Source organism: Microtus ochrogaster, chromosome 5 (genome assembly GCF_000317375.1).
Source record: "Microtus ochrogaster isolate Prairie Vole_2 chromosome 5, MicOch1.0, whole genome shotgun sequence".
Lineage (NCBI taxonomy): Eukaryota > Metazoa > Chordata > Mammalia > Rodentia > Cricetidae > Microtus > Microtus ochrogaster.
In genome coordinates this window covers 38979854-39007799 of record NC_022012.1, presented here as the reverse complement: position 1 = coordinate 39007799, position 27946 = coordinate 38979854, and the positions used below count along the sequence as shown (strand labels likewise).

General features: G+C 45.3%; 1 protein-coding gene across 1 annotated transcript; it reads right to left on the bottom strand.

Annotated features, from left to right (window-relative positions):
* Positions 1 to 5334: 5334 nt before the first annotated feature.
* Positions 5335 to 27855, bottom strand: Mpzl3 (myelin protein zero like 3). Its single transcript, XM_005347221.3, has 6 exons — positions 27721 to 27855; positions 20720 to 20886; positions 15551 to 15761; positions 13871 to 14036; positions 11796 to 11859; positions 5335 to 8030 (listed from the first exon to the last, which is right to left on the bottom strand). The coding sequence occupies exons 1-6, from the start codon at positions 27794 to 27796 to the stop codon at positions 8004 to 8006; spliced, it is 711 nt and encodes a 236-aa protein (XP_005347278.1). The 5' UTR covers positions 27797 to 27855; the 3' UTR covers positions 5335 to 8003.
* Between the last annotated feature and the right edge of the window lie 91 nt (positions 27856 to 27946).

Below are 27946 nucleotides of genomic sequence, written 5' to 3'. Positions count from 1 at the left end.
TTGACTCACTATACCTTAGCTTCCTCACCTACAACACAGGATGACAATGCAAGAATCAGATATGATCACACATAATAGTGCTTTGAAAAAGAGGAAGCATCGCTAGAGAGGATCCCATTTTCTAGAACTCAAGAGCCAGATAGAGAGCAGCCTGTGACTTTAGAGACTTCGGGCTCCGAGTTCCCACCTTTGTAGGAACGGCAAGCCATCAATCACAATGAACCAGAAGCTCTGAGCAGTGGACAACACTTACACTGCCCCAGCTCTGTCAGGAGTCCAACCAAAGTCCCTCTACCGAAAACAAAGACCTGCTCTGTACCAACCACCTCGCCCGACACATACACAGCTGGTGGTCATAACAGGCTTTCTTTGTAGCGCGTTTTATCCTTAGCCCATCACATTCAGACACCCAAGATCCCTGTCACCTTCTGGGGAGCTACTGAGTCCCGTTCTCTGCTGAGCAAAGAGCTTTCACAGGACTCCCCCAAGAGAGCACCAGTCCTTCAGAGGAGTAATGGCTAATTTGCATGTCTGTCACCAAGGTCTATTGAAGTCTCTACACTCTCAAGGACAGGGTCATGTATGTCTTGTTTGTATTTGTGCCCCAACACTGTTCTATGGGATCTATAAACAAATAAAGTTTGTCACCAGCAATGTGACCATTACCTGGAAACCAGCTTCAAGGCATCCCGCAACCCCTTGACACTCCTCTAGGAGGAAACAAGTAACTTGAAAAGGACCAACTTACTCGTGCAGAGCCACACCCTGCCGCCTTCAAACCAGTTCTAGGAAACGTATAGTGTGATGGATTAAAAAAAAAAATACCCATTTTCATTCTTAAGTACTCCAGTGCAGGGATAGCGTTCTGTGTGGACTGGAGAGAAAAGCAACGCTTCTAGAAGAAAAAGCATTGAATTTAATTTTTTTTTTTTTAAAAAAAGTTATTTTCCAGGCTCAACCCCCTGGAACTCAACTATAATGTTAAATAGGCTCAGACTTTTTTTTCTTTTTTCTAGTTGATAAGCAACTACACTAAAAATTAAGAATCGATATACAATGAACAGAGAAAGCTGTGAGGCCAGGGACTGTGAGCAATTTACATACGAACTCAGTCTTCACCGCAACCATGAGACATTTTGCAGATGGGGAAACTGAGGTACAGGCCAGTGGTAGGTTTTGCCTAAAAACACAGTAGATTGGTGCAGTCTAACTTCAACCCTGCACATCCTGGATCTTTCGGCCCCAGCTTGTATCATCCATGTGGAAGTATTTCTCCACACCGGTCAGAGCAGCTGACATTTTAGCGTGTTCGTTCCCTGTGCTGCATTTGGGGAGACAAGATTAATCTGCCCCACGCCCATTGTATGTTCTTCCAAAACTCAGTGTACGTACCATCACAGACATCACACATGCCCTTAGCTCCTTTTGATTCATCTTCCAGATGTCAGGTTAAATTTCAGTTCCTCAGGGCAGCCTCTCTTCAGCCACCCATCCTAGCACAGACCACCAACTCACACCTTCATGGTGCTCTTTATAATTCTTTCGGGGCGTTTGTCACAACTCTCAATCATCTATTTGTTGGGGTGCTCATCTGATTAAATATTTGCTCTTCCTCCCACTCCCCGAGGCTCTAAGCTCCAAGAGGCTACAGGGTGCCTATGAACCACTACAGCTCCAGAACCGGGATGATGTGGGAGGCAGGAAACCCTCAGTTTACAGCCTCTCAAACACGCTCATGACACCTTAGGAACTTACCAAGAATCCCTCCAGTCAAGTTTCAGTTTCCTGGGTAGGTGGCCAACATTCAGAAATTCTTTTTTTATACCCTCACACATCATCATCGTCATCACACATCACTTAGTGAGGGGCAACGTATCATCAGGAAATTCCATTGTGTGAGCATCCGAGAGTGCGCTTATCAAACTAAGATGGCTATAATGCCGCTAGGCTGCGTGATCACATAGGACGAATGCGTTGTCAACCCAAATGTTACTTAATACACAACACATACATGTATACATACACATATATATGAAACATATACGATTACCAAACTTCTAAATTCTAAACACACACCATTAATTTTGGTTTTTAAAATTCCAGCCAGCTAGCACACTCAGAAGCACCTTGCCAATCAATAGGCCTTGTTTAAACTCTCATCTCTCCCCTGTTCCCTTTCCAGCCATTGACAAAGCTCAGCAGTTGGTTTCAGGTAACACCACAGAGCCAGTTATTTCCCGTGCTGGTCCAGCATTCTGACCCAAGCTCACGGCTTTTTCACAATAGCTCCTGACAAATATCTCCTATCCGTCCTAGGGTGTGCATAACCACCAGGGTTACAATATTTATTTACATATTACTATACTATGGCAGGACAGTGGAAGAGCAGGGTGCTGTCTCCTAGCCAGTTTGCCCCTGGTAGTAACAAAGACTACAGAAATACAGACAGCTGTGCAACTGTCTCACTCACACCTCACCTCACCGTGATGCTACACCCCCTCCAACCCCCCATCTGCTCCTGTGCACCCTCACTCATGTCTCACCCCACCGTGATGCTACGCCCCCTCCAACCCCCCATCTGCTCCTATGTTCCTTTGGACCCTCAGAAACTCAGACATACACAAGTCCTCACGACCACTCTTGAGATACAAACCTCTTACTCCCTTGCTTCTCCTCCTGAGACCATGCAATACAGATGGGGCTCTCCGTGGCTTCTGAAACAGAACCTAGACTACATGCTACTCAGATGGGACCTTGGGAACCATCTCCCACTCCCTCCAGACCAGCATGTAGCTAGTCCTAACCCAGCTTGCGGCTGTCTTTCTGGAGGTCTGGGATGAGCCAGGGCAGTCCAGCTCTCTTGGGAGACTTAAACTGTTGCCTGGGTGACAAGCTGATGTATCTTGAACAGAGAGAAGACGGTGAGGGAGGAGTACTGCCAAGAACTCAAAGACAGCCAGTCACAACTCCGCTTAAAGCCATAGGATGACCTCGTTCATGGCAAAGCTTACTTCTCTTTTCTCTGAGAACCTTGACACAAAGCACATTAAGAAAACTAAAGTTGTACCTACTTGTCCACCTCATGGCAACTCCCCGCCTACGGAGACTGGCAACCCCCCCCTACGGAGACTGGGAACTCTATGCATGGCCTCTTCAACCTACAGCAATGCCAATTTAACCAGCTTTCCTTTGACTGAAAACTAACCTTCTTCTCAGAACAGTTCAAACAATGGCTCACAGCACACAAAGTCACTGCTTACCCAAGATGACAGCGCCCAGGAAAAGCAATGCACCACGACCTCCTGCCACAGCATCCCCCACATCAACTGAGAGACGTCTGCCAGCACGGTAGGTCAGGCTCAAAGCAAACCAGAGGCATGCATGCCTTCTGAGGTAGCTGCAGAAACCTAAACAGGAACCTTCAAATCAAGGTTCTCCTTTCAGCCGCCGGTCTCACTACCCAATTTGCATCTGCATTTTTATTTATTTTTGAATGAATTTTTGTCAGCTTCACAAATGTTACCAGTGTGTTGTAATGTCCATATTCACCCCATTGCGCTCTTATTCCCATCTCACCCCTGTTGATCCCCCTCCTCTTCCCAACTAGTCCTAATCTTGCTTGTGTGTGCGCACACATGTGCGTGTCTGCATGTATATGAGCATGTGTGCATGCACATGTGCGTGTTTGTGTGTATATGAGTGTGTGTGTACGCACGCAGGTCTTATGCTTCTGTGTATGCATGATTACAAGGGCTATGTCATAGCCAGAAGCATAGCACTTCATTATCTTCTGGCTTTTCCACTTTTTCTGCCTCCTCTTCTGTGATGTTCCCTGAGCCTTAGAGGGCGTGGTACTGATGTCCCATTCAGGACATTTATATTTCTATTCTAAAAGGAAAGACCATATGCAACTTAACAAAGTGAACATCACATTACAGGTCCCTGCAGGTGTCACTTCCCTTTTTGGATTACAAACTCTGCAAGCAAGATCTCAAATGGGCCAGCTGTAGTAGTGTTTGCCTGAAATCTCAGCACCCAGAAGGCTTAGGCAGGAGAAGACAGTCTGGGATATACAGCAAGCCCCTATTGAAACAAAACCAAACAACAACAAAAATCTTGAAAAGTATGAGGCGTTTGCTGAGAAATCAGCTTTATGTGAACAAGGCACAGTTAATTTAAGATGAATGAAAAGCATTCGTCTGTGTTCCAGATACAGCGGCTTCCCTTTCTTTCCTTCTCTTATAGAATGCAGCCAGGCTAAGCAATCATCCTTCAGCTGCTTCCAAAGCTCCACCTGCCAGGTGCTGCAGCCTAACATGTTGTGAAGGTTTCCTCCGACTGTAAGGGCCGCCAGCACACAGGGAGCAAGTCATTCTCCTAGCAAACACTTTGAGTAGCTGTGCCATCCTGGGGAATAACTTGGGGCTTCCTGATGGAAAGGTACTTCTCCAATTTTTGTTTGTTTGGTTGGTTTTTCTAGACAGGGTTTCTCTGTAGCTTTAAAGCCTGTCCTGGAACTAGCTCTTGTAGACCAGGCTGGGCCTCGAACTCACAGAGATCCGCCTGCCTCTGCCTCCCGAGTGCTGGGATCAAAGGCGTGTGCCACCACTGCCTGGCTGATACGTCTCCATTTTAAGTCACCTTCAAAGTAAGTGTTCTCACACACACACACACACTCACTCACCCTTAGCTCTACTGAAGCCTGGGTATGCCTGTCTTTTAGAATTTGTCCTGAACACTAGTGCATGTTTTCTTGCCTCGAGAACAAGGCAATATTCCCACTACAGTCGGTGTCATGCCACCAACAGTTTGCCACTTGGCTCACAACATCTCCAGAGATTTCACAGGGACTCCCGCTGTGCGAGCTGTGCGAGCTGTGTGAGGGTGAACTGTGTGAGCTGTGTGAGCTGTGGTGTGAGCTGTGTGAGCTGTGCCAGCTGTGTGAGTGTGAGCTGTGTGTGTGAGCTGTGTGTGTGAGCTGTGTGAGCTATGTGGGTGAGCTATGTGAGCTGTGTGAGCTGTGTGAGCCGTGTGAGCTGTGTGAGTGTGAGCTGTGTGAACTGTGAGTGTGAGCTGTGTGTGAGCTGTGGTGTGAGCTGTGTGAGCTGTGTGAGCGAGCTGTGCCAGCTGTGTGAGCGAGCTGTGCTACCTGTGTGTGAGCTGTGTGAGCTGTGCGAGCTGTGTGAGCAGGCTCCATCAAGCCGCGGCATCTATTCCGAGTCCTGCTGGCATACAGCTCAGACAGTCTCCTCAAGGCTGAAAACCACAAACCCTCTCCTTCACATGACACTTCTCATTTTCATGTAGACAGACATGCAGAGGGTAGCCGCAAAGTGCAAAGAAGTTTATTAACTACAGCGGAGTAAAGATTCCATGAGTCACAAGGTCAATGAGCGTAGCCTTACAGCTCATTGCCTCGGCAAACAAAAACTTTAATTTGATTTTAAAAGTCAATAAGATACAGCCGTGAAGAGTTCAACACCGGAGTGGACTCTTCCAAAAGGAAGGTTTTGAGTTGGGTAATTAAGAGTCTCGGGCCACTCCATGGATCTTCTTAGAGCCCTTCTTCAGAACGGAAGCTCAGTGATGATAGACCATTCTAGTTCAGGATTTGGCCTCCGGGTTTTCTGTTGCTGTAAAACACACACACGCACACACGCACACATGCACACACGCACACATGCACATGGCAGGGAGGGGTAACTTTCCTTTCTGAAGCACCATTGCCTGACTTAGGAGCCGCAGACAGTTAAGATGTTCCCAAGTAGCCTGAAGCCACAGGTCACAGGGGAAACAGAGTACTTTATAAAATCACATTTTGTAACATTTTTAAGAGCCCAAATCATAAAACCCAGAAGGTGATACAGCCACAATGAAAGACTTAAATCTCTTTCCAGACAATGATATAATATCATGTGGTTTGAGCCCACGGAGCAGCAGAAAGGAAAAAAACAAAGGTATAAGAATGACACCTTAGAAGATATTAAAACAGTAAGTCAAACAAACAAAAACCCTTTATCTTACATTCATTCTTAAAGGTAGGGTTCCATAGACCACCTTATTGCCCTTAGGATCAAAAAGTTATATTGCAAACCTCAGTGTAAGGGTGAAGAAGGCAGCCTTGACCTGGGATGCGACCACAAACCCATGGAGCAAATAAAATTACTATCTTACTCCCTTACAATGAAAGGCTTCATTGGTCTGTCATTTAAAGGAGGAAGAACCATTTCACAACAGTGTGTGTGTTCATCAGGCACCTTACCTAACTCACCAATTTCTGAGCAAGACAAAGCCACACAATACACTTGCAAAAAAATCCTAAAATACAAAACTGGTCCCCCGTTTTCACAGGATGGTGGTTTACATGGGTTCTTGTCACACCTCTGACAGAGCAGTGAGGTCCACAGCATGTTCCCTCATAACTGGATCCCTCTCTCCAGATCTTCAGAAGCCCAATTGTCTATGCTTGGTGCCGCAAAGCTTTCTTCTCTCTGTTGATCTGTCAGAAAGGGTCTCACTGGAGCGGCCACAGACAACCACATCTCTAACAAGCAGCCCAGAGACCCATGGAATCTAGCTACTAGAGGCATAAAATGCCAGGTCCTCCTCTGCTTCTTCTGGGGGCTCCCATGACCAGAGGTAATGCTTATCAGAGAATCAGATTCATGAGTCATCAGGCTAGATTAACAAATCTTTTAAGAGTTAAGATCCCAGTTTCAAGAATAAGATCTTGGTGGTAAGTAGAATGACTTTTATAAGCTACATAGTGTATAACACTAACATGGAGCCCTCCCGAGCCACTTTAGGAAGAACCATGAAGAAAACCAGCATGTTGAAACCAGCAAGGCTGGGGGAGGGGTCATCTGTGACTCTCACAATCGAGCCATGAGCCCTGTCACTCTCTAGAGAGGGCTGTTTGTGCACACGCTGAGAGTCTTCCCTGATACGTCAGGGGTATCTTAATGGTTAATAGAAAACTTATTATAAATTAAATTTATAAAGAGCAGAAGTGTGTTTTACAAGGCACTGAGAGAAGAGAGAGGCGATATCCTGCACAACCTCACTTCCTCATCTCTGTACTGAGAAAACCAGCTTGCAGGTGCAGTAATGTGTCCATCACTGGTGCAATCTGGAGCTAGAAAAGGCTCTAAATAACAACACAAGAAAAGTGAAAAGACTTAAGGAAAGGACTACAAAAATATTTCATAAGTTGCCCCTAAAAACCTTCTTCAGAGGCATTTCTTGCCTCTGACTTGAAAAACGAAGAAGGAAACCACAAATTAGTCAGCCGCAGGAACACAAAATAACAAAGATTCTTTGGCCCAAAGTGTACCTAGCAAGACACATGAGAAAGACTCTTCTACCTCAAAATCTGCTTCCTTAACTGTAAATTGATAACACTTTAATACTTAAAGGACCCCATTAAAACTAGTCGACAACTTATGGGCCTGCTGAATCTAAAAAAATTGGGGTCAAATACTCCAGGTCCTGCAACACAACTGATGACCATTACATCACATAATGCACACTGAATACTTGCAACAGAAGACGTGCGTGAGGAAGCAAAGGCTACCCGTCCCAACCAAGCATGTTGTTCATTGGCACGTCATTAGGAAGCTACAAGCTCCACATCATTAAAAAGTACAATTTTGGCATCAGCAGAGTGACAGACGTTTAGTATCCTCCTTCAGGCAACTGGAAGAAAACACGAACTACATTCAAGAGCCAAGGTAAACCAAGGGGTGTGCTTCTGTTCAAGACACGAATTTCTTTGTTCCATCCAAGTGTGTTAAAAAAGGGAAGGCCTGAGTCCCTTCTGGAAGTTTCTGAACAGTTTATAAATATAAAATGAACACTTCTTCAATAAATAAATGGTCCTTAAAGTCTTCACCAATAACCTTCAGAATCTTCTGTCACTGCCGTCCCCGCCAGTGGCACTCCTGGCCAGGGGAACCGGATATTTCCTGTTGTTAGGTAACCCTTCTTCCATCAGACACACTTCATCAGTAGGCCTCTTCATAGTCTGAATCCTAGAGGGGCAAGAATAGCAGATGTTTGTGCACTACAATGCCACAGTCAGATGGAGGCAAAGTTCATGTGTCTGGGGTCTCCAAATGGAACCTAGCTTGGGTACCAATGGCGGGGTATCCCTGCTAGCACACCTAAGAGTTCCATGGAGCATCACAGGACCTCAACACAGTCTTGCAGGCTGATCACTGCTTTGAAGACCCAGTGGTTCTCCTTATGATTTTATTTTAGGACCTAAACACACCAGAAATGCTTGCCTCCAGCAGAATGTGCAGGGCTGAGGTTAGGAGCTCATTTACCTCTCTCCAACCTTCCTAGCTAAAGGACCCCGAGACACTTCTCTGTGACAACTTCAGCATCTCTGAAATGGAGATAATGCACTCTCTCTGTGTATCCCTGACTGTCCTGGACCTCGCTCTGTAGACCAGGCTGTCCTCAAACCACAAAGGTCTGCCTGCCTCTGCCTCCTGAGTGCTGGGATTAAAGGCATGGGCCACTGTGCCCGGCTTTTCTCTACTCTCCTGCCTTTATCTCCATCAACAATGTCCTCCTGTGACACCTCCTAGTGTAAACTCAGCAATTCTCCCTTCTCTCTCTCTTTCTTGCTGCATCAACTTTTCCTTCTCTGTTGGATCAGTCACAACAGCATAGAAATGTGCTTCACCCATCATAGACAGCAACTCAACACACAGTACCCTCTATCTACTGCCCCAGTTCTCTGCCTCCTACCTAAGAAAAGCTATTGGCGCTCCCTTCCTCCAGTGCATCTTTGTGATGGTTCTTGCCCCTTCCCCGGTACCTTTTGTACTCTACTATCCCAACGGGGCTACTTTTGCCAAGGTCACCAGTAACCTCCACATCACCAAAACATCACCAGTGAACTCCCAGTTCCTGGAAAATTTTTCTTCCCCATCTCCCAAGATATCAAACTCTCTTGGTGGTCTTCAAACCAGGTCATCCCTTGTCATCATCTTTTGCTAATTCCTCTTTGTCTTTCCAATCTAGAAGCCTCCGAGAATTCCAGGCTCAGTCCTTTGACCTCTCCTACAAATATATACATCTATTTCCTCGGTGGACATATCTCCATCTGTCTCTATCTCCTAATGGCTCCCAGGTCACATCTTCAGACTAGGCCTCTGTTCTGAAAACATAACTGCCCACCGTACATCTCAAACTTAATATGTTCAAACTCAACTCCTGATTTCACTCTTACATCTCTTGTTCTGGGGTTGGAGAGATGACTAGGTAGTTAGGAACATTCTCTGCCTTTCCAGAAGACCAGGGTTTGACTCCTGGGGCTCAATAGTTAAAAGAACCTGGGTTCAAGTGCTAGCACTCACATCAGTAACTCAATTTTCAGGGAATCTGACGACCTCTTTTGGCCTCCATGGGCACTGCATCCACATGGTGCACAGACACACATGCAGACAAAAGACTCACATACATGAGATAAAAATTTCAAGTTTTAATCAGAACATTTTAAGACTTGCTCTATAAAATGTTGGTTCTAGTCTACTAGTGGCCTAAGACCGCTGGAGCGGTCCTTACTTCTTCTCAGGTTTTTTTCTTTAAAAACAAATGCCAGTAAATCCTTCTGATTTTACTTTAGAGCAGAATCCAGACTACAAGCACTTCTCGCATGTCTACTACGGACTTCTCTCACGTGGATTACGGCTAATGCCTCCTGACTAGGCTGTCTGATCCTGCCACTCTCCACACACAAGCTAGACTGACACTCTGATGGCACTCGGTCCACAGTCCTGCTCTTCAAGTCACCTCTAGTGGATTCCACTCCACGTAGAGTCCAGGTGACTAGGCCCTCTACGCGATCTAGATGTTGCATTAATTGACTCCAACAGACTCATTCTTGTCCTCCTCTCTTGCTGTCCCTAGAACATACAGATCTTGCCCTCTCCTCTCAGCCTTTGCAAGCACAGTTTCTTCCAGAGCATTCCCTTGTGAAAGCTGTGTGGCTAGCTGTTTACTTTTCTTAGGAAATTTCTCGAATGCCATCTTACTGAAGGTGCCTATAAGCATCCTATTTAACACCGGAGCTCTTCAGCCATCTTTCCTTTTTCTGCTTTGTTTCTGCAATATTTATTTGCATTAAATATTGCCTGACATGCTGAATATTTTAGTTATCTTCAAAAAATCATCAGTGTTTATGCCCCAATTTAAGAAAAGATGCTGTTTCAACTGCATGCTAGAGGATGTGCAAGAGGTTCTCAGGCAGAGAACGTTTCCCTGGAAGAGCTGGAAGTGTTTTCTTTTCACCTCTATGTTCTCAGCACCTAGAATGGTACAAACGGCACATGTCCGGTGCCAATAAACAATCATTAAATAAATTAATACAAGAAATGTGGCCGGGTGGTGGAACACGCCTTTAATCCCAGGACTCAAGAGGCAGAAGCAAGCGGATCTCTGTGAGTTCAAGGCCAGCCTGGTCTACAAGAACTAATTCCAGGACAGACTACAAAGCTACAGAGAAACCCTGTCTCAAAACAATAAGAAAGAAAGAAAGAAAGAAAGAAAGAAAGAAAGAAAGAAAGAAAGGTAGATACTAACTGTCTCTTACTCTGTGTTATCAAAGTATTCAAACCCTGGAGAGTTGAGACTAGATCCTTCTTCATAAACTAACAACTTTTTCTCAGCTCACATAGGAAATTCGAGCTCACAGAAGTCAAATAATGAGAAGCCCCATGAGTGACGGGGCTGCACTCATCTGGCGAAAGGCTGAGCGGCTCAGGGACAGGTGTGCCCACATTAGATCACAGGCTGATTCTGAGGCGTCTCCAGCTGCACCACATCAGAGTCCTCCCTTCTCCTTAGATCCCAGGACAGCCACATAAGCCTGAGTCACTGCGTGTGCTCAGAGAGGGATGAGGACCTGCCAATAGGATGTCTCTTGGTAATAAAAGACATCAACCAAATCACATAAAGACTGTACACCCTGACTTCCTTTAAAATACCAGGGTTCATCAGAGAATTCAGTTCAGGGCTCTGAGTCCAGAAACTTGAAATCCTCCTGTAAAATTTCAATAGGGTTTTGTTGTTGTTGTTTGGTTTGGTTGGCTGGGTGTGTGTGTGTGTGTGTGTGTGTGTGTGTGTGTGTGTGTGTGTGTGTGTGTGTGATCTGTCAGTAGCTTACTTGCACAACCCCCTTTCTTAAAAACACAATGAACACAATTCTATACCCATGAGACAGAACATAAAATCACGGACCGGTGAGATGGCTCAGTGGGTAAAGGAGCTTGCTGTCAAGTCTGATGACCTGAGTCCGATCCCTGGGACCCACATGGTAAAAGAACAGAACCAACTAACTCCAGCAAGAAGTCCTCTGACTCTGTGCACTCACTGTAGTATAAATAAACAAATATAGTTTTTAAAATGAGGGCTGGAGAGATGGCTTAGCAGTTAAGAGCACCTGTTACTCTTGCAGAGGACCTGGGGTTTGTTCCAAACCCCATACGGAGGCTCACAACCATCTGTAACTCCAGTTGCACGCAGTCACATACCCTCTTCTGACCTCTACAGGCACCAGGCAGACTGGTGGTACATATCCATGCATGCACTCTTATACTTCCAAAAAAAAAAATCTAAATTTTATCTTTAAAAAAATCAAGTTGAAAATTGGTAGGAGTTCTCAGAAACCCTGGTTCCTACTTTCCTGAGCCAGCTGACATGTTTCTGTTTGTCTTGAGAGCAAAGGACATTTCAAATGGGCAGGAAGAGGAGAAGATACCAAACAGAAGAAACAGGGCACTTACCAGACACTCCGCACAGCGGACACAAAGCCTCGCCATGCAGTCATTGCTGTCCTCCTGGTCAGTGCTGTGGAAAGAATACATAGCAAAACTCAGCTGCCAAGTCCTTAGCACAGGGGACAGTTCCAAACTCAGGTATTGAAATCCCACGAGTGGTTTTATAGCTGACCCTTAAAGAGAGTCGTTAGGAATAAGTAAGAAATAAGTATGCAGGAGACAGGTAGCACAACACCCAGCAAACAGCTCATCACCATCATACACTCAGGAAAATACTGAACACCAGCACCGCTGGGGCGCCATGCTAGGGTGGGAACAGCAGCAAAGAGAAAGACCCTGGCCTGTTGATGAGTTCCCAGACCCACGTGAGTGAGGACGATAAGAACTAATGTGCACTGTAATACCCTACGATAGATAATATCCCAACAGTTAGGGTGGAACTGCCATGCGACACAGCGCCGGGGAGACCCAGTCTCTGATCAGGGACTCAAGGAGCAGGATGAGAAGTGGACATGCAGCTTGGTCCTGCAGGTGAGACAAACAAGAGAGGGAAGGGGGCCATCCCAGGAATGCTGAGTCGGAAGAGAGCAAATGATGGACAAATGGACAGATTACAGATAGAGACAGACAGATGCGTACACACACACACACACGAATGATTATAGAATATCTAGAGGAAAAAGACATGAGCTGACTATAGCTCAGTCTATACTGACTATAGACAGTGTGAGTGAGAGCAAATGATGGAAACATTTGACTTGGGAACAGACCACAGAGAGTTTTATATACTGCGCTTAGAAACAGACATCAGTATGTTTGCCAATAATTTTTGTGTGTGTGTGTGTGTGTTACACGTTCCTTGAAAAGGGAGGTCTTTCTCCAGCAAATAAATAAACACATAGACAGAAAGAAAACTTTAGAACTTCCCAAGGCTAAGACTCCCTCATCCTTAGGCTAAGAGTCCTTTAACAGACAACGGAAACATCACAGAACTTTCTTTTTTGGTTGCTTTGTTGAGATAGGGTCTCACTATGCATCCTTGGCTGGCCTGGAACTCATTATATAGACCAGGCTGGCCTTAAACTCAAAGAAACCTGCTGACCTTTGCCTCCTGAGTGGGATTAAAGGGGTGTGCCTCGTGTCAGCTACAGGGCTTCACTGTACATTTCTGTTCCCTTTAAGAAGTAAATCTATTTCTGTGAAATGACTGGATTGTGCCTGCCCACTGGCAGAATAGTGATTAATAGATGCTTTTGATAACCAGGTGGTTTTAATGAGAATGACCTCCATCGGCTCATATATTTGAATACTTAGTCACCAGGAAATAGAACTCTTTGATAGGATTAAAAGGATTAGGGGATGTGGGCTTGTAGGTTTTAGGGTTATGTCATTGGGTTTTAGGGTTTCAAAAGCCCATGCTAGGCCCAGTCTCTCATTCTCATTCTCTCTCTCTCTCTCTCTCTCTCTCTCTCTCTCTCTCTCTCTCTTGATTAGGATGTAGCTCTCAGCTGCTTCTCTAGTATCATGTCTACTGCCATGTTTCCCACCATGATGATAATGGACTAAGCCTCTGAAATGGTACGCCAGCCCCCAGTTAAATGATTTCTGTTATTAGAGTTGCCGTGGTCATGGTGTCTCTTCACAGCTCTAGAGCAGGGACTAAGACAGTAGCCACACTCCTTTACCCCTTCAGAGCATCTGCTGACCAAGAACAGCACATGCTTCTTTAAATTTCCTCTGCCCATCAGGGCTCTTCTCAAAGCCTCCTTCACTGCTCATACATATTCTGTTAGGAGATGAGATATATGCTCAAAATGTAAATGAGGAGCTGCAGCCCTGTACAGTGTGGTTTCTGACAGCAGCTCCCTGTCAATCCCTCCCTCTGTGTCAATGCCCACAAATGGCACTCTAATCTTCCTCTGGTGCCCCTCACGGAACTACCCCATTTGGAAAGAAATTTCAGCACTGGAGCTGACCTCAGCCTGGGAGGGAAGTGTGTGGATATGGAACACGGGTGCTGCCCCCAGCGCAGGGCTATGAAAAGGACCCAGGCTCACTGTTGGGGTCTCTGCGGGACTTACTCGTCGGAAACTTCAATGGAAGACTTCTTATAGCCAGACCTGCTCCTCTTCTTCACCCCTGTTGCCTTCCTCCCCATCCTCACCAGCAGCAGAACGACCACTACTGCCGAGGGGATGAAGACGAGGATGGAGAGTAGGGCCACCGAGGACAGCATGGTGCCGAAACCTGTAGGGAGAAGCGAGAGAGGGCTGTGCACTGCACGTGCAGCCTGACTTCAGATCGGGCTCGGGATTCTTCCGATCCCAGCTTTGCTCATGCTTCTCATTGCAAAGGGAATAAATTCACCACAGACAATAGAAACAACACAAGAAGGATAAACATGTACACATAACTCCACCGCCTAGGAGTAACATACTGCTGTCTACCAGTTCATTCTTTCCAGGGGCCTAAAAGCACATATGGGGCAGGATGCAGATTGTAAAAGCAGAAGTCCTATTTTTTACATTATTTTAGCTTAGCATATGATACATTTGCTTTGACGTGACTAAAAAGATCCCGATTATAAAGGTCTTTCAAGCCAGGCATGGTGGCACACACCTTCGATCCCGCACTGGGAGGCAGAAGCAGGCAATCTCCAACCAAGGCCAGCCTGGTGGTTTACAGAGTAAGGTCTAGGACAGCCAAAGCTTACAGGGAATATACTTTTAAGGAAATATCATTTTTAGAAATCTGCCTTCTAGAAAAAGGAAATCTATTTTTGCCAGGGGTCTGGGTATGTAAATGTGCAATGGGTTATCATCAAACCGGATGACAATTATGACAAAGAAAAAGCTGAGGAGGGAGAGAGGGAGAGGAGGAAGAAAGGACAGGGTAGGTAGGCAGGAGGAAACAAAGGAGGGAGGGAAGCCCCAAGAAATGGTGAAGAAATTATGACTCATAACGTGTCTCTATGTCTTTGGTTCAAACCCAGTTTCAAGTTCAAATAACCACATAATAGTCATCAGAGGAAAATTTTGAAAAGGGTCACTTGTAACCTCATCAGCACAGGAGAAGGAAAGTGCCGCTTCTGTAGCATAAAGAAATGTAGCGCTGCCCACTGTTAGAGGGAGCGCCGCTCACACAAGCAGCCTCTGAGCTGTAGAGGACCCCAACAGGACAACTGGAGTAAGTTCTACACCACACACAAGCACCCTTCATTAAGTTGGGGGGATTGCTCAACATTCCACAAGACATTTGGTCACCTGAAGATAAAATGAAAAAGACAATGCAGAAACTATGACAACATTAAAAGAGCATATCCAGCTTTCAAAGTTAAAATTGAGACAGCTCGGCCAGGAAAGGCGGTTCCCAACTCCTGCACGCTGTCTTCTGACCTCTAGACACCATTGCAGCATGCATGCCCACACCGACACACATACAAAATAAATAAAAATAAACGTCTAAAAATTCACTCTTGGCTGGGCGGTGGTGGCGCACGCCTTTAATCCCAGCACTTGGGAGGCAGAGGCAGGCGGATCTCTGTGAGTTCGAGACCAGCCTGGTCTACAGAGCTAGTTCCAGGACAGGCTCCAAAGCCACAGAGAAACCCTGTCTCGAAAAACCAAAAAATAAAAAATAAAAATTCACTCTTAATGGGCATTTGAAGACAGCTTTGACACAGTGGTCCTCCAAGCCAACTGAGTTCCAGAAAACACCCGAGGAGGCACAGCAGTGGAGGAGTCTGGCAGTGAGCAGCTTACCCCTTTCTGTGACCGTGAGCTCTGTCAGGGGGATATTGTGGTACACGTCTGGAGGATTCTTCACGGCACAGCTGAACGTCCCATTGTCCTTCAGAGTGGGGTTGCTGATGCTGATGGACGCATCCCCTTTGTACACATTTCCAACCCAGGAAATCCGGTCTCGGAACGTGCCCGCTGTCGTTGGGTACTGGAAAGACTGGTAATGAAAAATCTAAGAAAGCGAAGACCACGAGAGAAAAGGTTAACTCGGACAACGCAATGAAATGAAAAGCTGAGTAGATCCAAAGTTAGAAAGAATTGTAAAATAGGGTTTTCTTTCCCCCCAGTTGGCTTTTTTGTTTTGTTTTTAGTGCTTTTCTCGCCTCTCTCTTTCTATTGACCTTAGAAAGACAGGTCAATACAACTGATCCGAAAGAAAGGTTGATGAGAGAGTCCTGAGAACTTGTCTACGGCTGGAGAGATGACTCGGTGGCTAAGTGTCCTTCCAGAGGACCTGAGGTCAGTTCCCAGCACCCACATCAGGGAGTTCCCAAGCACACAGAACTTCAGCTCTAGGGGATTCCACACTTCTGGGCTCTAAGGGCACCTTCACATGTTACCACACACACACCCATACACATATACAACAGAGACCTACACACAGACACACACACCCACACACCCATACACATATACACATAGACACACACACACACACACACACACACACACACACACACACACACAGAGCGATCTAAGCAAGAACTTTCTTCTAAATTCTTCATAAAGTCCCCAGGTAATGACCCTCAAGCAGAGGCAGCTTCACTCTCCACAAAACATTTGACAATGTGGGCAGATTCTTTTTTTTTTTCCCACCAGGTTTTAAATTGTATTTATTTTATTTCTTTATAATTGACAAATAATAACTGTGTATATTTATGGAGCACAATGCGGCTTTTTTGTGTGGTGTTGAGACTTGACCCCTGGGCCTTGTGCACGCTAAGTTCTACCTCTGAGCTACACTCGAAGCTAGTTTTGCTTTTGAGGAACTGCCAGGCCATTTTCTAAATTAGCTGTATTATTTACATTAGCAAATTTCCCTTTTCTCCAACCTGCACCAATCCTTACTGTAATCTGCCTTTCTAAGACTTATTTTTATTATTTTTCATCGTGTGTGCATGTATGTACGTGTGTGTGTGCTTGCATGTGTGTGTTTGTGCATGAGTGCAGGTGCCCACAGGCCACTGTGAGCCATCTCAGGTCCTCAGCAAGAGCGGTGTACACTCCTAACCTCTGAGCCATCCCCCAGCCCCATGACTCACCTACTCTATAACAGCTCTGTTTGGTTGTCTGAGGTGTCTACAGTTTTATTTTTAGTCCCTTTATAATTGGAGGCACTGAGTTTTTTCATATATCTGAACACTGATATTGCTTCTTTTGGGAAACATCTGCTCAGATCTTCTGCCTTCTGCTTAACCAGGCTATTCGTTTCCTTGGCACACTGGGTTGTGAACTTCAGGCACCTAGTGGGTAGAAGTCAAGGGCACTGCTAAACTTCCCGCAGGCGTAAATGTCAATAACGCTGAAGAAGGGAACTGTATCTGAAGTAACACCCGATGTTTGTTTATCACGGTTTGCAAATGGCCGCCACTGCTTCCTCCCTTGGCTCTCAGAACCTCACCGCAGCGTGGGAGGCAAGTTACTCCCAGGCACACAGCTAGCTAGAGATAAAGGGAGGTCTTCGTTTTCCAGATCCCTGGGCAGTGTCAGGCAATCCCGTCTCTCTCTGGTCTCTCCTGTGCCCATTAACACAAGCCCACGTCAAATGCCTGATAAGCGTGCAATGACTCTCTACCGTATTAAGGTGACACTGCTTTGGACTTGGTGGCTGGACACTTGGTCACCAAAAGCACATATTTACGCCTGAAGGTGTGACAGGCAGGTATGATAATCAACACGACTCTTATGCAAGACAGGAGGCTTCCTTCTTTCTTTGTTTACTTGGTACCTTCCATTTAGGACACCAGGCGTTTCCAACCACCGAATTGCCTAACTTTGAAGAGCAATTCCTCAGAGAAGATGCTGAATCACTCCCTGGTCAGTTTCATCAAGAATTTTCTTCACAGATACTTAGCACACCTCCCATGTTCCAGGGGTGTGAAGGAACAGGATACAATGGGTGCCACACAATCATGGCTCCTGTTCTCATGGAACTTACATTTTGGTAGAAACAGTAAGAACCAACATATATTTGACAAGTGTTCCGGGTGGGGGGGGATAAAGGAGGCCTACCAAGCCAACATCATGGTGTATGCCTATACTCCCAGTACTCAGGAGGCTGAGGCAGGAGTGCTGTGTCTGTGAGCCCAGCCTGAGTTATACACTCAAGAACAGACTGGGGTACAGAGCAAACCTGTCTCCAGAAACCACGTCCTATCATCAATCATCAGAACAAAAAGCCTAAACATTCCTCACTGAAAAAAACAAGGTCTGCTGTGTTCCTTCCAGGTTAACCTAACTCATGAATTACATTTAAATTCGTTACCCACCATATTCACTCCTTGGTAAGCCTGACAAACTAACCACTTCTCTGCACCTGAGCAACAAGACTCTTGAATGCTGCTAATCCAGCTCAGATGAGCTGGCGGCTTTCTGACTGGGCTCACAGACAGCACTCTAGGAGAAGCATTGTCTGCACATGGGGGTTCTGACTCAAGAAGCTCCCTACTGCTCACTCTGTCCTGCTTTTGGACAAGGAGGCAGAGCCAAACAAGGTCAGCCACGGCCTCCTGACAAGTCAGAATAAAGGGAACTATTTTAAATCTAAAGCAACAGGAACCTTGACACCCGCCGTGTCTCCTTTGCCAGTTACCCGTATCCAAAAACCACGGCACTCCACACCATGGCACTCAGAAACAGCTCCTAACGCACAATTCAAAGTGTAGTCACTGAGATAAAAGGCAATTTTTTTTCCAATGGAGGAAAATAGGATAAAGAAGATTTTGTAAAATCCAGTCGAGGAAGGACGGCGAGATGAGTAAAGGCGCCTTGCCTCTGAGATGAAGGTCTGCGTGCATCCCCAGGATCCAAGGGGTGGAGGGAGAGACCTGGATTCTGCAAGTTGTCCTCTGACCTTCATATGCTCGTGTGGCACACATACTCAAATAAATAAATACATAAAAATGCAAACCCAGTTTACAAGTGGCTATGGTATTGACATTTTTTTTTTAAATTATTTATTTATTTTTTATGTATGCACTGTTCTGCCAGCATGTATCCCTGCAGCCCAGAAGAGGGCACCAGATCTCTTTACAGATGGTTGTGAGCCACCATGTGGTTGCTGGGAATTGAACTCAGGACCTCTGGAAGAGCAGCCAGTGCTCTTAACCTCTGAGCCATCTCTCCAGCCCCCTGGTATTGACATTTTTCAAGAATTATTTCATGTGTATGGGGGTTTCCCTGCATGTACATCTGTGTGTTAGTGCATGTCTGCTACCCAGGGAGGCCAGAGCATCTGATTCCCTTGGAACTGGAGTTACAGGAGGTTGTAAGCTAGCATGTGGGTGCTGGGAATTGAACCCAGGGTTTCTCTGGAAGAACAGTCAATGCTCTTAACTGCGAAGCCATCTCTCCAGCCCCAACATTCAGATATATTCTTAAATAGCACCCATTCTGAACCAAGGCAACTGAAAGAAAGAGAAAGGGCTTTTACAGCATTGTAATCTCTAATTAAACACCCATAATGGGACTTGAACCATAAATGTGTTTTATATGTGTGACTAAAGTAAATTGCTTCTAATATTGTATGACCATCTGTCACCAATGTCATCTGTCACCAGTACAAAGTTCCACAACTTCCTTCAAAGGCAGCTATATAAATCACTGCAGATGTTTACATGGCCAGAGGAGAAGCCAAGATAAATCTACAGAGTGCAGGACTGTCAGACAGACACGCCCACAGAGACAGGGGATGGGAGCAGCTATCAGAGAAAGGATGTCAGTGACGTGAGCAGGGAGTTTCTGGAGCCCACGTCCTGGAGATGCCCTTCTTACTGTATCAGATCTCAAACAAAGCTGTGATGACACGCAGAAGGAAGCAACAAGGCAACCAAATTAAGCCACATTTCCTCGTGGTTTCTGACCATCTTTTTCCTTGAAGATAATGTGCAGGAGGCTTACATGGCAGAGTAAAAGGCTCTGTGTGATTAAACAAGTATCATAAGGGGCAGAGGACTAGCTTTCTCCAAAGCCCTATCTATTTTTATTTCATTTTCTAATTATTTTTTGTTTGTTTGTCTTTCGAGTCGGGGTTTCTCTGTGAAACAATCCTGGCTGTCCTGGAACTCACTCTGTAAACCAGGCTGGCCTAGAACTCCCAGAGATCTGCCTGCCTCTGCTTCCCAAGGGCTGGGATTAAAGGCATGCGCCACCATCACCTGGCCATTTTCTAAATTTAACTGTAGTGTGTATGTCTATATGTGTGTGTGTGTGTCTGTCTGGAGGGTATGGTGTGTGTGTGTGTCTGGAGGTATGTGTGGTGTGTGTGTGTAGGTGTTTGTCTGGAGGTGTGTGTGTGTCTGGAGGTGTGTATGTGTGTGTGGTATGTGTGTGTAGGTGTATGGTGTGTGTATATGTATCTAGAGGTGTGTGTGTGTGGAGGTATGTGTGGTGTGGGTGTGTGTGTCTGGAGGTGTGTGTGTGTGTGTGTATGTGTCTGGAGGTGTGTAGTATGTGTGTGTTTGGAGGTATTGTGGTGTGTGTGTGGGGGGGTGGGTGTGTATGTGTCTGGAGGTGTGTGGTGTGTGTGTCTCTGGAGGTATGTGTGCCGTGTGTGTCTGTGTGTAGATGTAGGTGTGTAGGAAGTCATGAAGGAACATTAGGGCTAGGCTTTACACAGAGAAATCAGAGGACAACTTTTGACAACTTTTGAGTGTGCGCTCTCTCCGTCCCCCATGAGTTTCAGGACTTGAACTTAGGTCATCAGGCTTGCGAAGCAGGAGTCTTTATTCACTGAACTAGGGCACAGGCCTTCTTTCTTTTTTTAAGTGTAGATCAAGTTGGCTTCAAGACTGCTGTGTTGCTGAGAATGGCCTTGAACTCCTGATCTTCCTACCTCACCAATGCTGAAATTATAGACATGTGCTGCCATGCCAGGCACTCAGAGGAACGTTCTAAAAAGTCCACACTTACGGATTCTGTGCGACTGCTGCTGGGGGGCCGGTATGTCCAGTCTATGGTCAGTTTGTCAGTGACATCCGAAGACGACTTGAAGGTGCATTTCAACTTGATCTTCTCTCCAACATATCCCCGGACATGGGCATCTGCACTGATCTCCAGAGAGAGGGTGGGAGGCATACCTAGTGAGGCAAGGCCAAACACTTATGATGCGTTTGCTTTGTTGGGTTATGCAAATGTGAGTGAACTCTACAGATGCTTTGCATAATTTTTAGGGATCTCCCCCAAAAGCCAGAGCCACCAATGTACTTTCAGACAAATCTATGAGGAGCAAGGAGCTAAGATCCATTAATCTTTAATAACATTTTTATCATTTTATGGTCTTAAATCATAGCAAATAGTTGAGTAAAAATTAAAAACCTAATCCCACTAGCATTTTTCCAAACACAGGCTTGTAGTTGTTAAATACAAACAAGAGAGGGTTGCCATGACAACTATAAGACAACAACATCTACTCCTTCTCATTCTGTGACCTCCCTAACAACCCCTCAACACACACACACACACACACACACACACACACACACACACACGCTCCAGGAATACAGCAGCTTTTATGAGGTCTAAGAGACTCAAGCAGTGGTGGCACATACCTTTACTCCCAGCACTTGGGAGGCAGAGGCAGGCAGATCTTTGTGAGTTCAAGGCCAACCTGGTATATAGCAGCGATAGTTCCAGGAAAACCAAGAACAACTAAGGCTATACAGAGACACCTTGCTCAAAAGAGACAGAGTTTAGCCAGGCGGTGGTGGTGCAAGCCTTTAGTCCCAGCACTCAGGAGGTAGAGGCAGGCGGATCTCTGTGAATTTGAGGCCAGCCCGGTCTACAAGAGCTAGTTCCAGGACAGGCTCCAAAAGCTACAGAGAAACCCTGTCTCGAAAAAACAAAACAAAAAGAAAAAGAAAAGAAACTACTAGTGTTTCAACCAGTAGCAAAATGAAGACAGAAACTACAAATAGGAAATTTATGCTCTAAACTGTCCTGAAGGGTTATACCTAGTCTTCCCCCTCCTCTCCTCTTCTTTTTCTTTTTAAAATTATCTTTATTTTTTAATTATGTGTATATATGTGCATGGGCACATCCACAAGTGCTGGTGCCAATGGAGGCAGGAGGCGTTATCCCTAGAGCTTAAGTTACATGTGTTTATGAGCCATGTGATGTGGGTGCTGGAAACTGAACTTGGATCCTCTGGAAGAACTCTAAGTGTTCTAAACTGCTGATCCTTCCCTCTAACACCTCTTCTTCCTCCTCTTTTCCCTCTGCTGCCTCACCTCCTCTTCTTGAGAGAGGGCTTTACTATGTAGCCAAGTCTGGCCTAAATTCACAGTCCTCCTGACTCAGGCTTCAAGACCTGGGATTACTGGCATGTAGCACCACACCCAGCTAGGCTTCCTCTCAAAGCTGGTTAGTGAATCACACATCTATTAAAAGTAAATTATGGAGGGCAGGCTGGAGGTGTAGTTCAAGGTAGAGCACCTGCCTTAACTTGGAAGGGCCCAGGTTCTATTCTTAGTATCAAAAAAAAAAAAAAAGTAAAGAAAGAAAAAAAGAAAGGAAGGAAGGGTAAAAAGTAAATTATGGATAAGAAAAAATAAAATTGAATATGTTTTACAATGTAAAAGTAAGATATCATTTTTAAAGCCTGCAGTGTGGTTTTTCTAAAACCATTCATTCCAACTTTAACACTCCACCTTTCTGAAAGAAAGAAAGAAAGAAAGAAAGAAAGAAAGAAAGAAAGAAAGAAAGAAAGAAAGAAAGGGGGAAGGAGGGAGGGAGGGAGGGAGGGAGGGAGACAAAAAACACCCGGCACTTTGTCTCTTCTAGCTGATTTCTAGTGACTAGAAACACATCTCCCCCTGGAGAGCACTGTTCTGGAAAATGAAAACACAATGCTTCAGTTTTTCAACTTCCTTCTCTACCTCACTAATCCAAGATTCTTCTGGTAGTCAAGGTTTCAGAAAAGAGCAAATCCACACCCTGCTGCAAAATCCAGTGGTCTTTCTGGCACAGGCAGGATGGTGTAATGATTGAACACAAAGATGCCTAAGCCAGAAGATCTGAGTTCAAGCCCTAGCCCTATCGCTGGCTCTGAGCAGCTCAGCAAGTTACCTTCCTCCTTCAGTTTGCTCATCCTGGCAGAAATGGGGCTTACCTCTAGGCCACTGTGGGGATTAAATGAGTTAAAACATACACAACACCCAGAAAGCCTACCTACCTGGAGCAAACGCCCCACGCCTGCTGATACCACCTGCTCTTTCTCCTACAGACTCTCAGCTTTGCCTACCGCTGGCATATCTGAGTCATTGTCCCAGTACCTTCACCTCTGCCAGCTTTGACTCATTTTCTCACTCCTCTCTGGACGATCTAGTCTGGTCACATTCCTCCCGAAAGGAGGAGATCAAGACAGAGCTCGCTATTAAGTCCTTTAATAAGAATCTGACCCATCTCAAAGATGATGGCCCTTGGATTCCCTGCAGAGTATCCTTTCTGACTGCCACGCTAAATTTGCCATTTCTTCTCTGTGTAACTGCCCTGGATGTCCCAGAACTTGCTTTGTAGACCAGGCTGACCTGGAAATCACCAAGATCTGCCTGCCTCTGCCTCCCGAGTACTGGGATTAAAAGGCACATACCACCACCACCCAGCTATTTGCCATTTCTTGTTTGCCTTTGTAAATGTCCATTCCTCTGCCAGAAAAAGGCTTTGTTCTCATGCCCTCAACCACTCCTGACCCATCAACATGGAGAAAACCCCAATTCAGCACTGGAGATTCAGGTCTAAAACCTGAAAGGTAGAATGAACCCACAAATTACACAGGCTCCTTATCCTATATTTTCAGCCTAAAACATACATACAATATAGAGCTTGAAGTAGAAGATTTGAACTTAGAACTGCGCCAAGCTCTAGCCCATCTGACTTCCGGCTGTGAGAGCTAGGTGAATGGAAAGAGTAGCCCTCCTGTGGTCACTGGGAGCATCAATACACTTTAAACAAATACAGGCCTGGAATGTGTGAGGCTCTGTGCTCTCTCCCTCGTACCACAATAAATAAGCAAACAAACAAACAAAGAAACAGTCATAGAAGACTTAGTAGATCCTCAAGATAAAAACTTTTAACAAATAGCAACTATTATTATTAAAGTGGACACCACACATACTAAAGATTCTGAACTAATTCCCTGCTGGGCTGTGAATTAACACCTAAACATGAATAGTCTGTCTCAGACACTGTCAACTACCCATTCTACCCCCTTCCCTATGCCTGGATTGTCCAGTCATTTCCCAAAGATACTGTGTCTTTTCATGTCTCTATGCTTTCCTCTGAATACATCTTTATCTAGAAGGGTCCTCTCCGCTCCTACCGTCCTGCCAGAGTTGCTCCCCATCAGCTCAAAACCCCTGCTTTGTGATACCCAAATTCCCTGAAGTTCTTTGCTCTTCCTCTGAAGTTCCCTACACAATACTACCCAAGCACATTGCCATGACTACACCTGACTTACAAAGGTCCTTTCCTTCACAAAATACAAGTACCGTCTGGGCAAAAATTCAGAGAGAAGGCAAGCAGAGGGAAACTGGGAGGATCACCACGATTACTAGTATAAGAACAGCATGTGCTCACTGCTCATTCCTTCTCTCTCTATCAACCTTCCTTATGGAATTTTCAGCATCTCTCTCAGTGCTCTGTCTGTGCCCATTTGGGAAAATATCAGTTCTTGATAATCACTTCTAGTCTGGGCTGGTGTACTAAAGGAGGAAAAATAAACACCCAAATGTACGGACAGTTCCCATAAGAAATTAACGCTAGAAGGAAGAATGAAAGGTGTCAAGAATGACTCTCAGTTTCACTCAAGAAGGAAAACCAGGCTTGTGGGGGAGGGCATGAGTCTGGTTCTGAGTAAGTTTGGATGTCTTTGATACCTAAGGGATGTCAAGAAAGAACCACACATCAGGGGTCCGCAATGACTCAAGTGGAAGCAAATGGCTCTCACAAGAAAGAGAACTCATAGTAATTAGCAGTGACCCTGCTCTCGGCCCTGCAGGGAACCCAGATTATCCAAACCCATCAATCTCTCCAGTAGTTTTCCAGCAAACAGCTAAAACATTTCAACATCTTTATGCAAATGAAGTTTTAATAAAATGCAACCACACTGGTTTGTTTGTGGCTACTTTTGCACACTTGGCAGAGACTGAGAAGATGCAGCAGAGAACAGGTGCTCACAAAGTCTAAAATGTTCACTATTGAAAATTGCCGATACCTGCTTTAGAGCTAAGACAAAATCTAGGTTAGAGTTAGAAATCAGAACCTCTGTAGTTGCTCCAGTTCTCCAGAGTCAAAGACTCTCTCTCTCTCTCTCTCTCTCTCTCTCTCTCTCTCTCTCTTCCCCCCCCTCGTCCTCTCTCTTCCCTTCTCTCTATCTCTTTTCCCTCTTTCTCCCTCCATCTCTGCCTCTCTCTCTTCCTCTCTCCCTCCCTCCATCTCTCTTTTCCCTCTTCCTCCATCTCTCTCTCTACCCCTTTCTCTTCAGTCCATATTCCCTCTCCATATTTCTATCAACTCCCTTCTTAAAAACCTTTCTTATCTTATGCTACATTCATTCAAATTTTCCACATTTTAGAATATCTTTTCAGATACTTAATTTTTAATTTATTTGTTTTGTTTCTTGAGACAGGATCATGTTATGTAGACAAGGCTAGGCTGGCCAATCCTCCTGCCTCAGCATCTCAAGTGATAGGATCACCATGCTCTGGTTTGAGATTTATCCTGGCCAAATAAAAACATCTGATCATAAAAATTTTTAAAAACCAATTAATGGATGTTAGAAAATAAAACCTCATTCTAACACAAATCATTTTAGAGCTGGTAGAAATTAAACATGACAAAACAAAGTCCCTAATTTTATACATCCCATTTTCCAAAACGTAAATCTCCCCAGCTTGAATGTACATAGTACTTGAGCACTTATATGAAAAAGAGAAAAGTGTAATCCAGGCTGGTTCTCTGTCATTATTGCTTCCTCTTCTCTTGTCCTTGCAAGTCAAAAAGGGCATCTGATTCCCTGGTATTAGAGTTACAAACCATTGTGAGCCCCCATCTGGATGCTGGGAATCAAAACACAGATGCTGGGAATCAAATCTAGCAGAACAAATGGTTCAAATGTAAGTTAATTTGGGGGACTGGTACGATATGGAAGAGCACCAAGTGCCCTTAACTGCTGAACCATCTCTCTAGCCCCCTTGGTTGGACGGTTGGTTGGTTGATTGATTTTTAAGGCAAAATATAAATCTATTAAAGAAGACTTGGAGGAGTAGCTAAGGAATACAAATTATTCAGGAAGTACCCAGAGATCAACAACTTCAAAACTATTATTAGGAGTACCCAGAGATCAGTAACTTCAGAACTATTACTAGAATGTGTGCACACATGTAGAGGTCCATTGAGTGGGTTCTCTCCTTCCCCTGGTAATGTATGATCTGGAGTTGGAACCACGTCCTCGGGCTTACATGGCAAGCACCTTGGCCCACTGACCCATCGCACCAGTCCCCCAAATTAACTTACGTTTGAACCATTTGTTCTCCTAGATTTGACACCTGCTCTTCAATGCGAAATGACTCTGGGTTTACAAAAAGACCACCATTTCTAGAATTTTTTTTCAATGGGACAGGATTTGAACATTTCTCCCCCAACACCCATGCTGTGTATATATAAAAAGAAAAAAGATATGTTTATATAAAGTGACAGTGGGCCTAACTCCATTGCAAAAAGAACTCAGATGAAAAACTGGACACTTCTGATGACACAGGTAACTGTGAGGGATGAGGGAGTGTGCAGGCAGCATGAAGATTAGTCACCAGATAAATGAAAACCTCCTCCCTTACCGGGTGAGACTCGGCCACATAAATGTGTTCATATTTATACAATATTAAAGACCCCTTTCAGAAACATCCATTATTTACAGGGAAACATTACAATTCGTTCTAATTCTAGCTATACTCGTATTGTATTTCTTGGGAAAACACACTCAGAAAAAATAATCCGGAAATAATTTGGATCTCAAAATGAAGTTAATTAGTTTGAAATGAAATTTAGAAACTTGGAATAACAAAAAAGCAAAATTATCCAAATCTTACAATATTGTCATTATGTCAACACTGTACTTCTTTATTTTTTTTTCCCCGAGACAGGGTTTCTCTGTAGATTTGGAACCTGTCCTGGAACTAGCTCTTGTAGACCCCACTGGCCTCGAACTCACAGAGATCCGCCTGCCTCTCTGCTTCCTGGGTGCTGGGATTAAAGGTGTGCGCCACCACCGCCCGGCTAACACTGTATTTCTGACGACAGCTAAAAGATCAAGTTTCAAAAGGACGCTTGTGACTTTTCTCACACTTTAGAATGTTTATAAAGTATGCCTGCTCTAAAAAAAAAAAAACAAACACACTATAATCCTTCCCGAAAGTGTTTTATTTCATAGCCCCTGAAATAAAATTACCAAATCAAGATTTTCCTTCCCTCCCGCCACCCACCCCTTTATCCCTTTCTTTCTCTTTTTTCTTTTCCAGTGCTTACAATCATTATTGTGTCTCTGAAAATAACTGGGGCGGACAGAATAGTCCATTCCTGGCCAGGGTGTAACAGCAATACAGAACCCTGGCAGACAGTGGCTGATAACCTCAGACGAGAACAGTGAGCGTCCGCAAAGCCCGTGCTCGCTGTGGTTTCGTCAGGTCGCGGCATCACCAAGGCAAGGTCAAGTCACACCAGGGAGAGCTCCAGCGACCGGGACCAACTCTCCGCAGTGGGTGGCGACAGCCGGGAAAAAATGTCCTCCCACATGCCCTCCCTTCCCAGAAACCGAGCTGGGGGTTTCCTGAGACCCCCAACCCGGAACCGGAAGAGCGACCATCTTTCCTGACCCCCCCCCAAGCCGGAAGTGGAGCCCAGCCAGCTGGCACACTCACCCTGGACAAATAGAATGCTCAGCAGTGGAAAGAGAGCGCAGCCACAGCCTCCTGCTGCTCCTCTTGGCAGCTGCATCCCGACAGCTCTTCCGACACTTGCACACCTTGTTTACAGCTCCCGGGGACCACGCGGGTGGTACCGGAAGTGACGTCATCGCGGGAGACACCTTGAAATGGCCATTCGGATTTACCTCAGGGACAGGGCTTGTTAGCGGACTCCTACCTG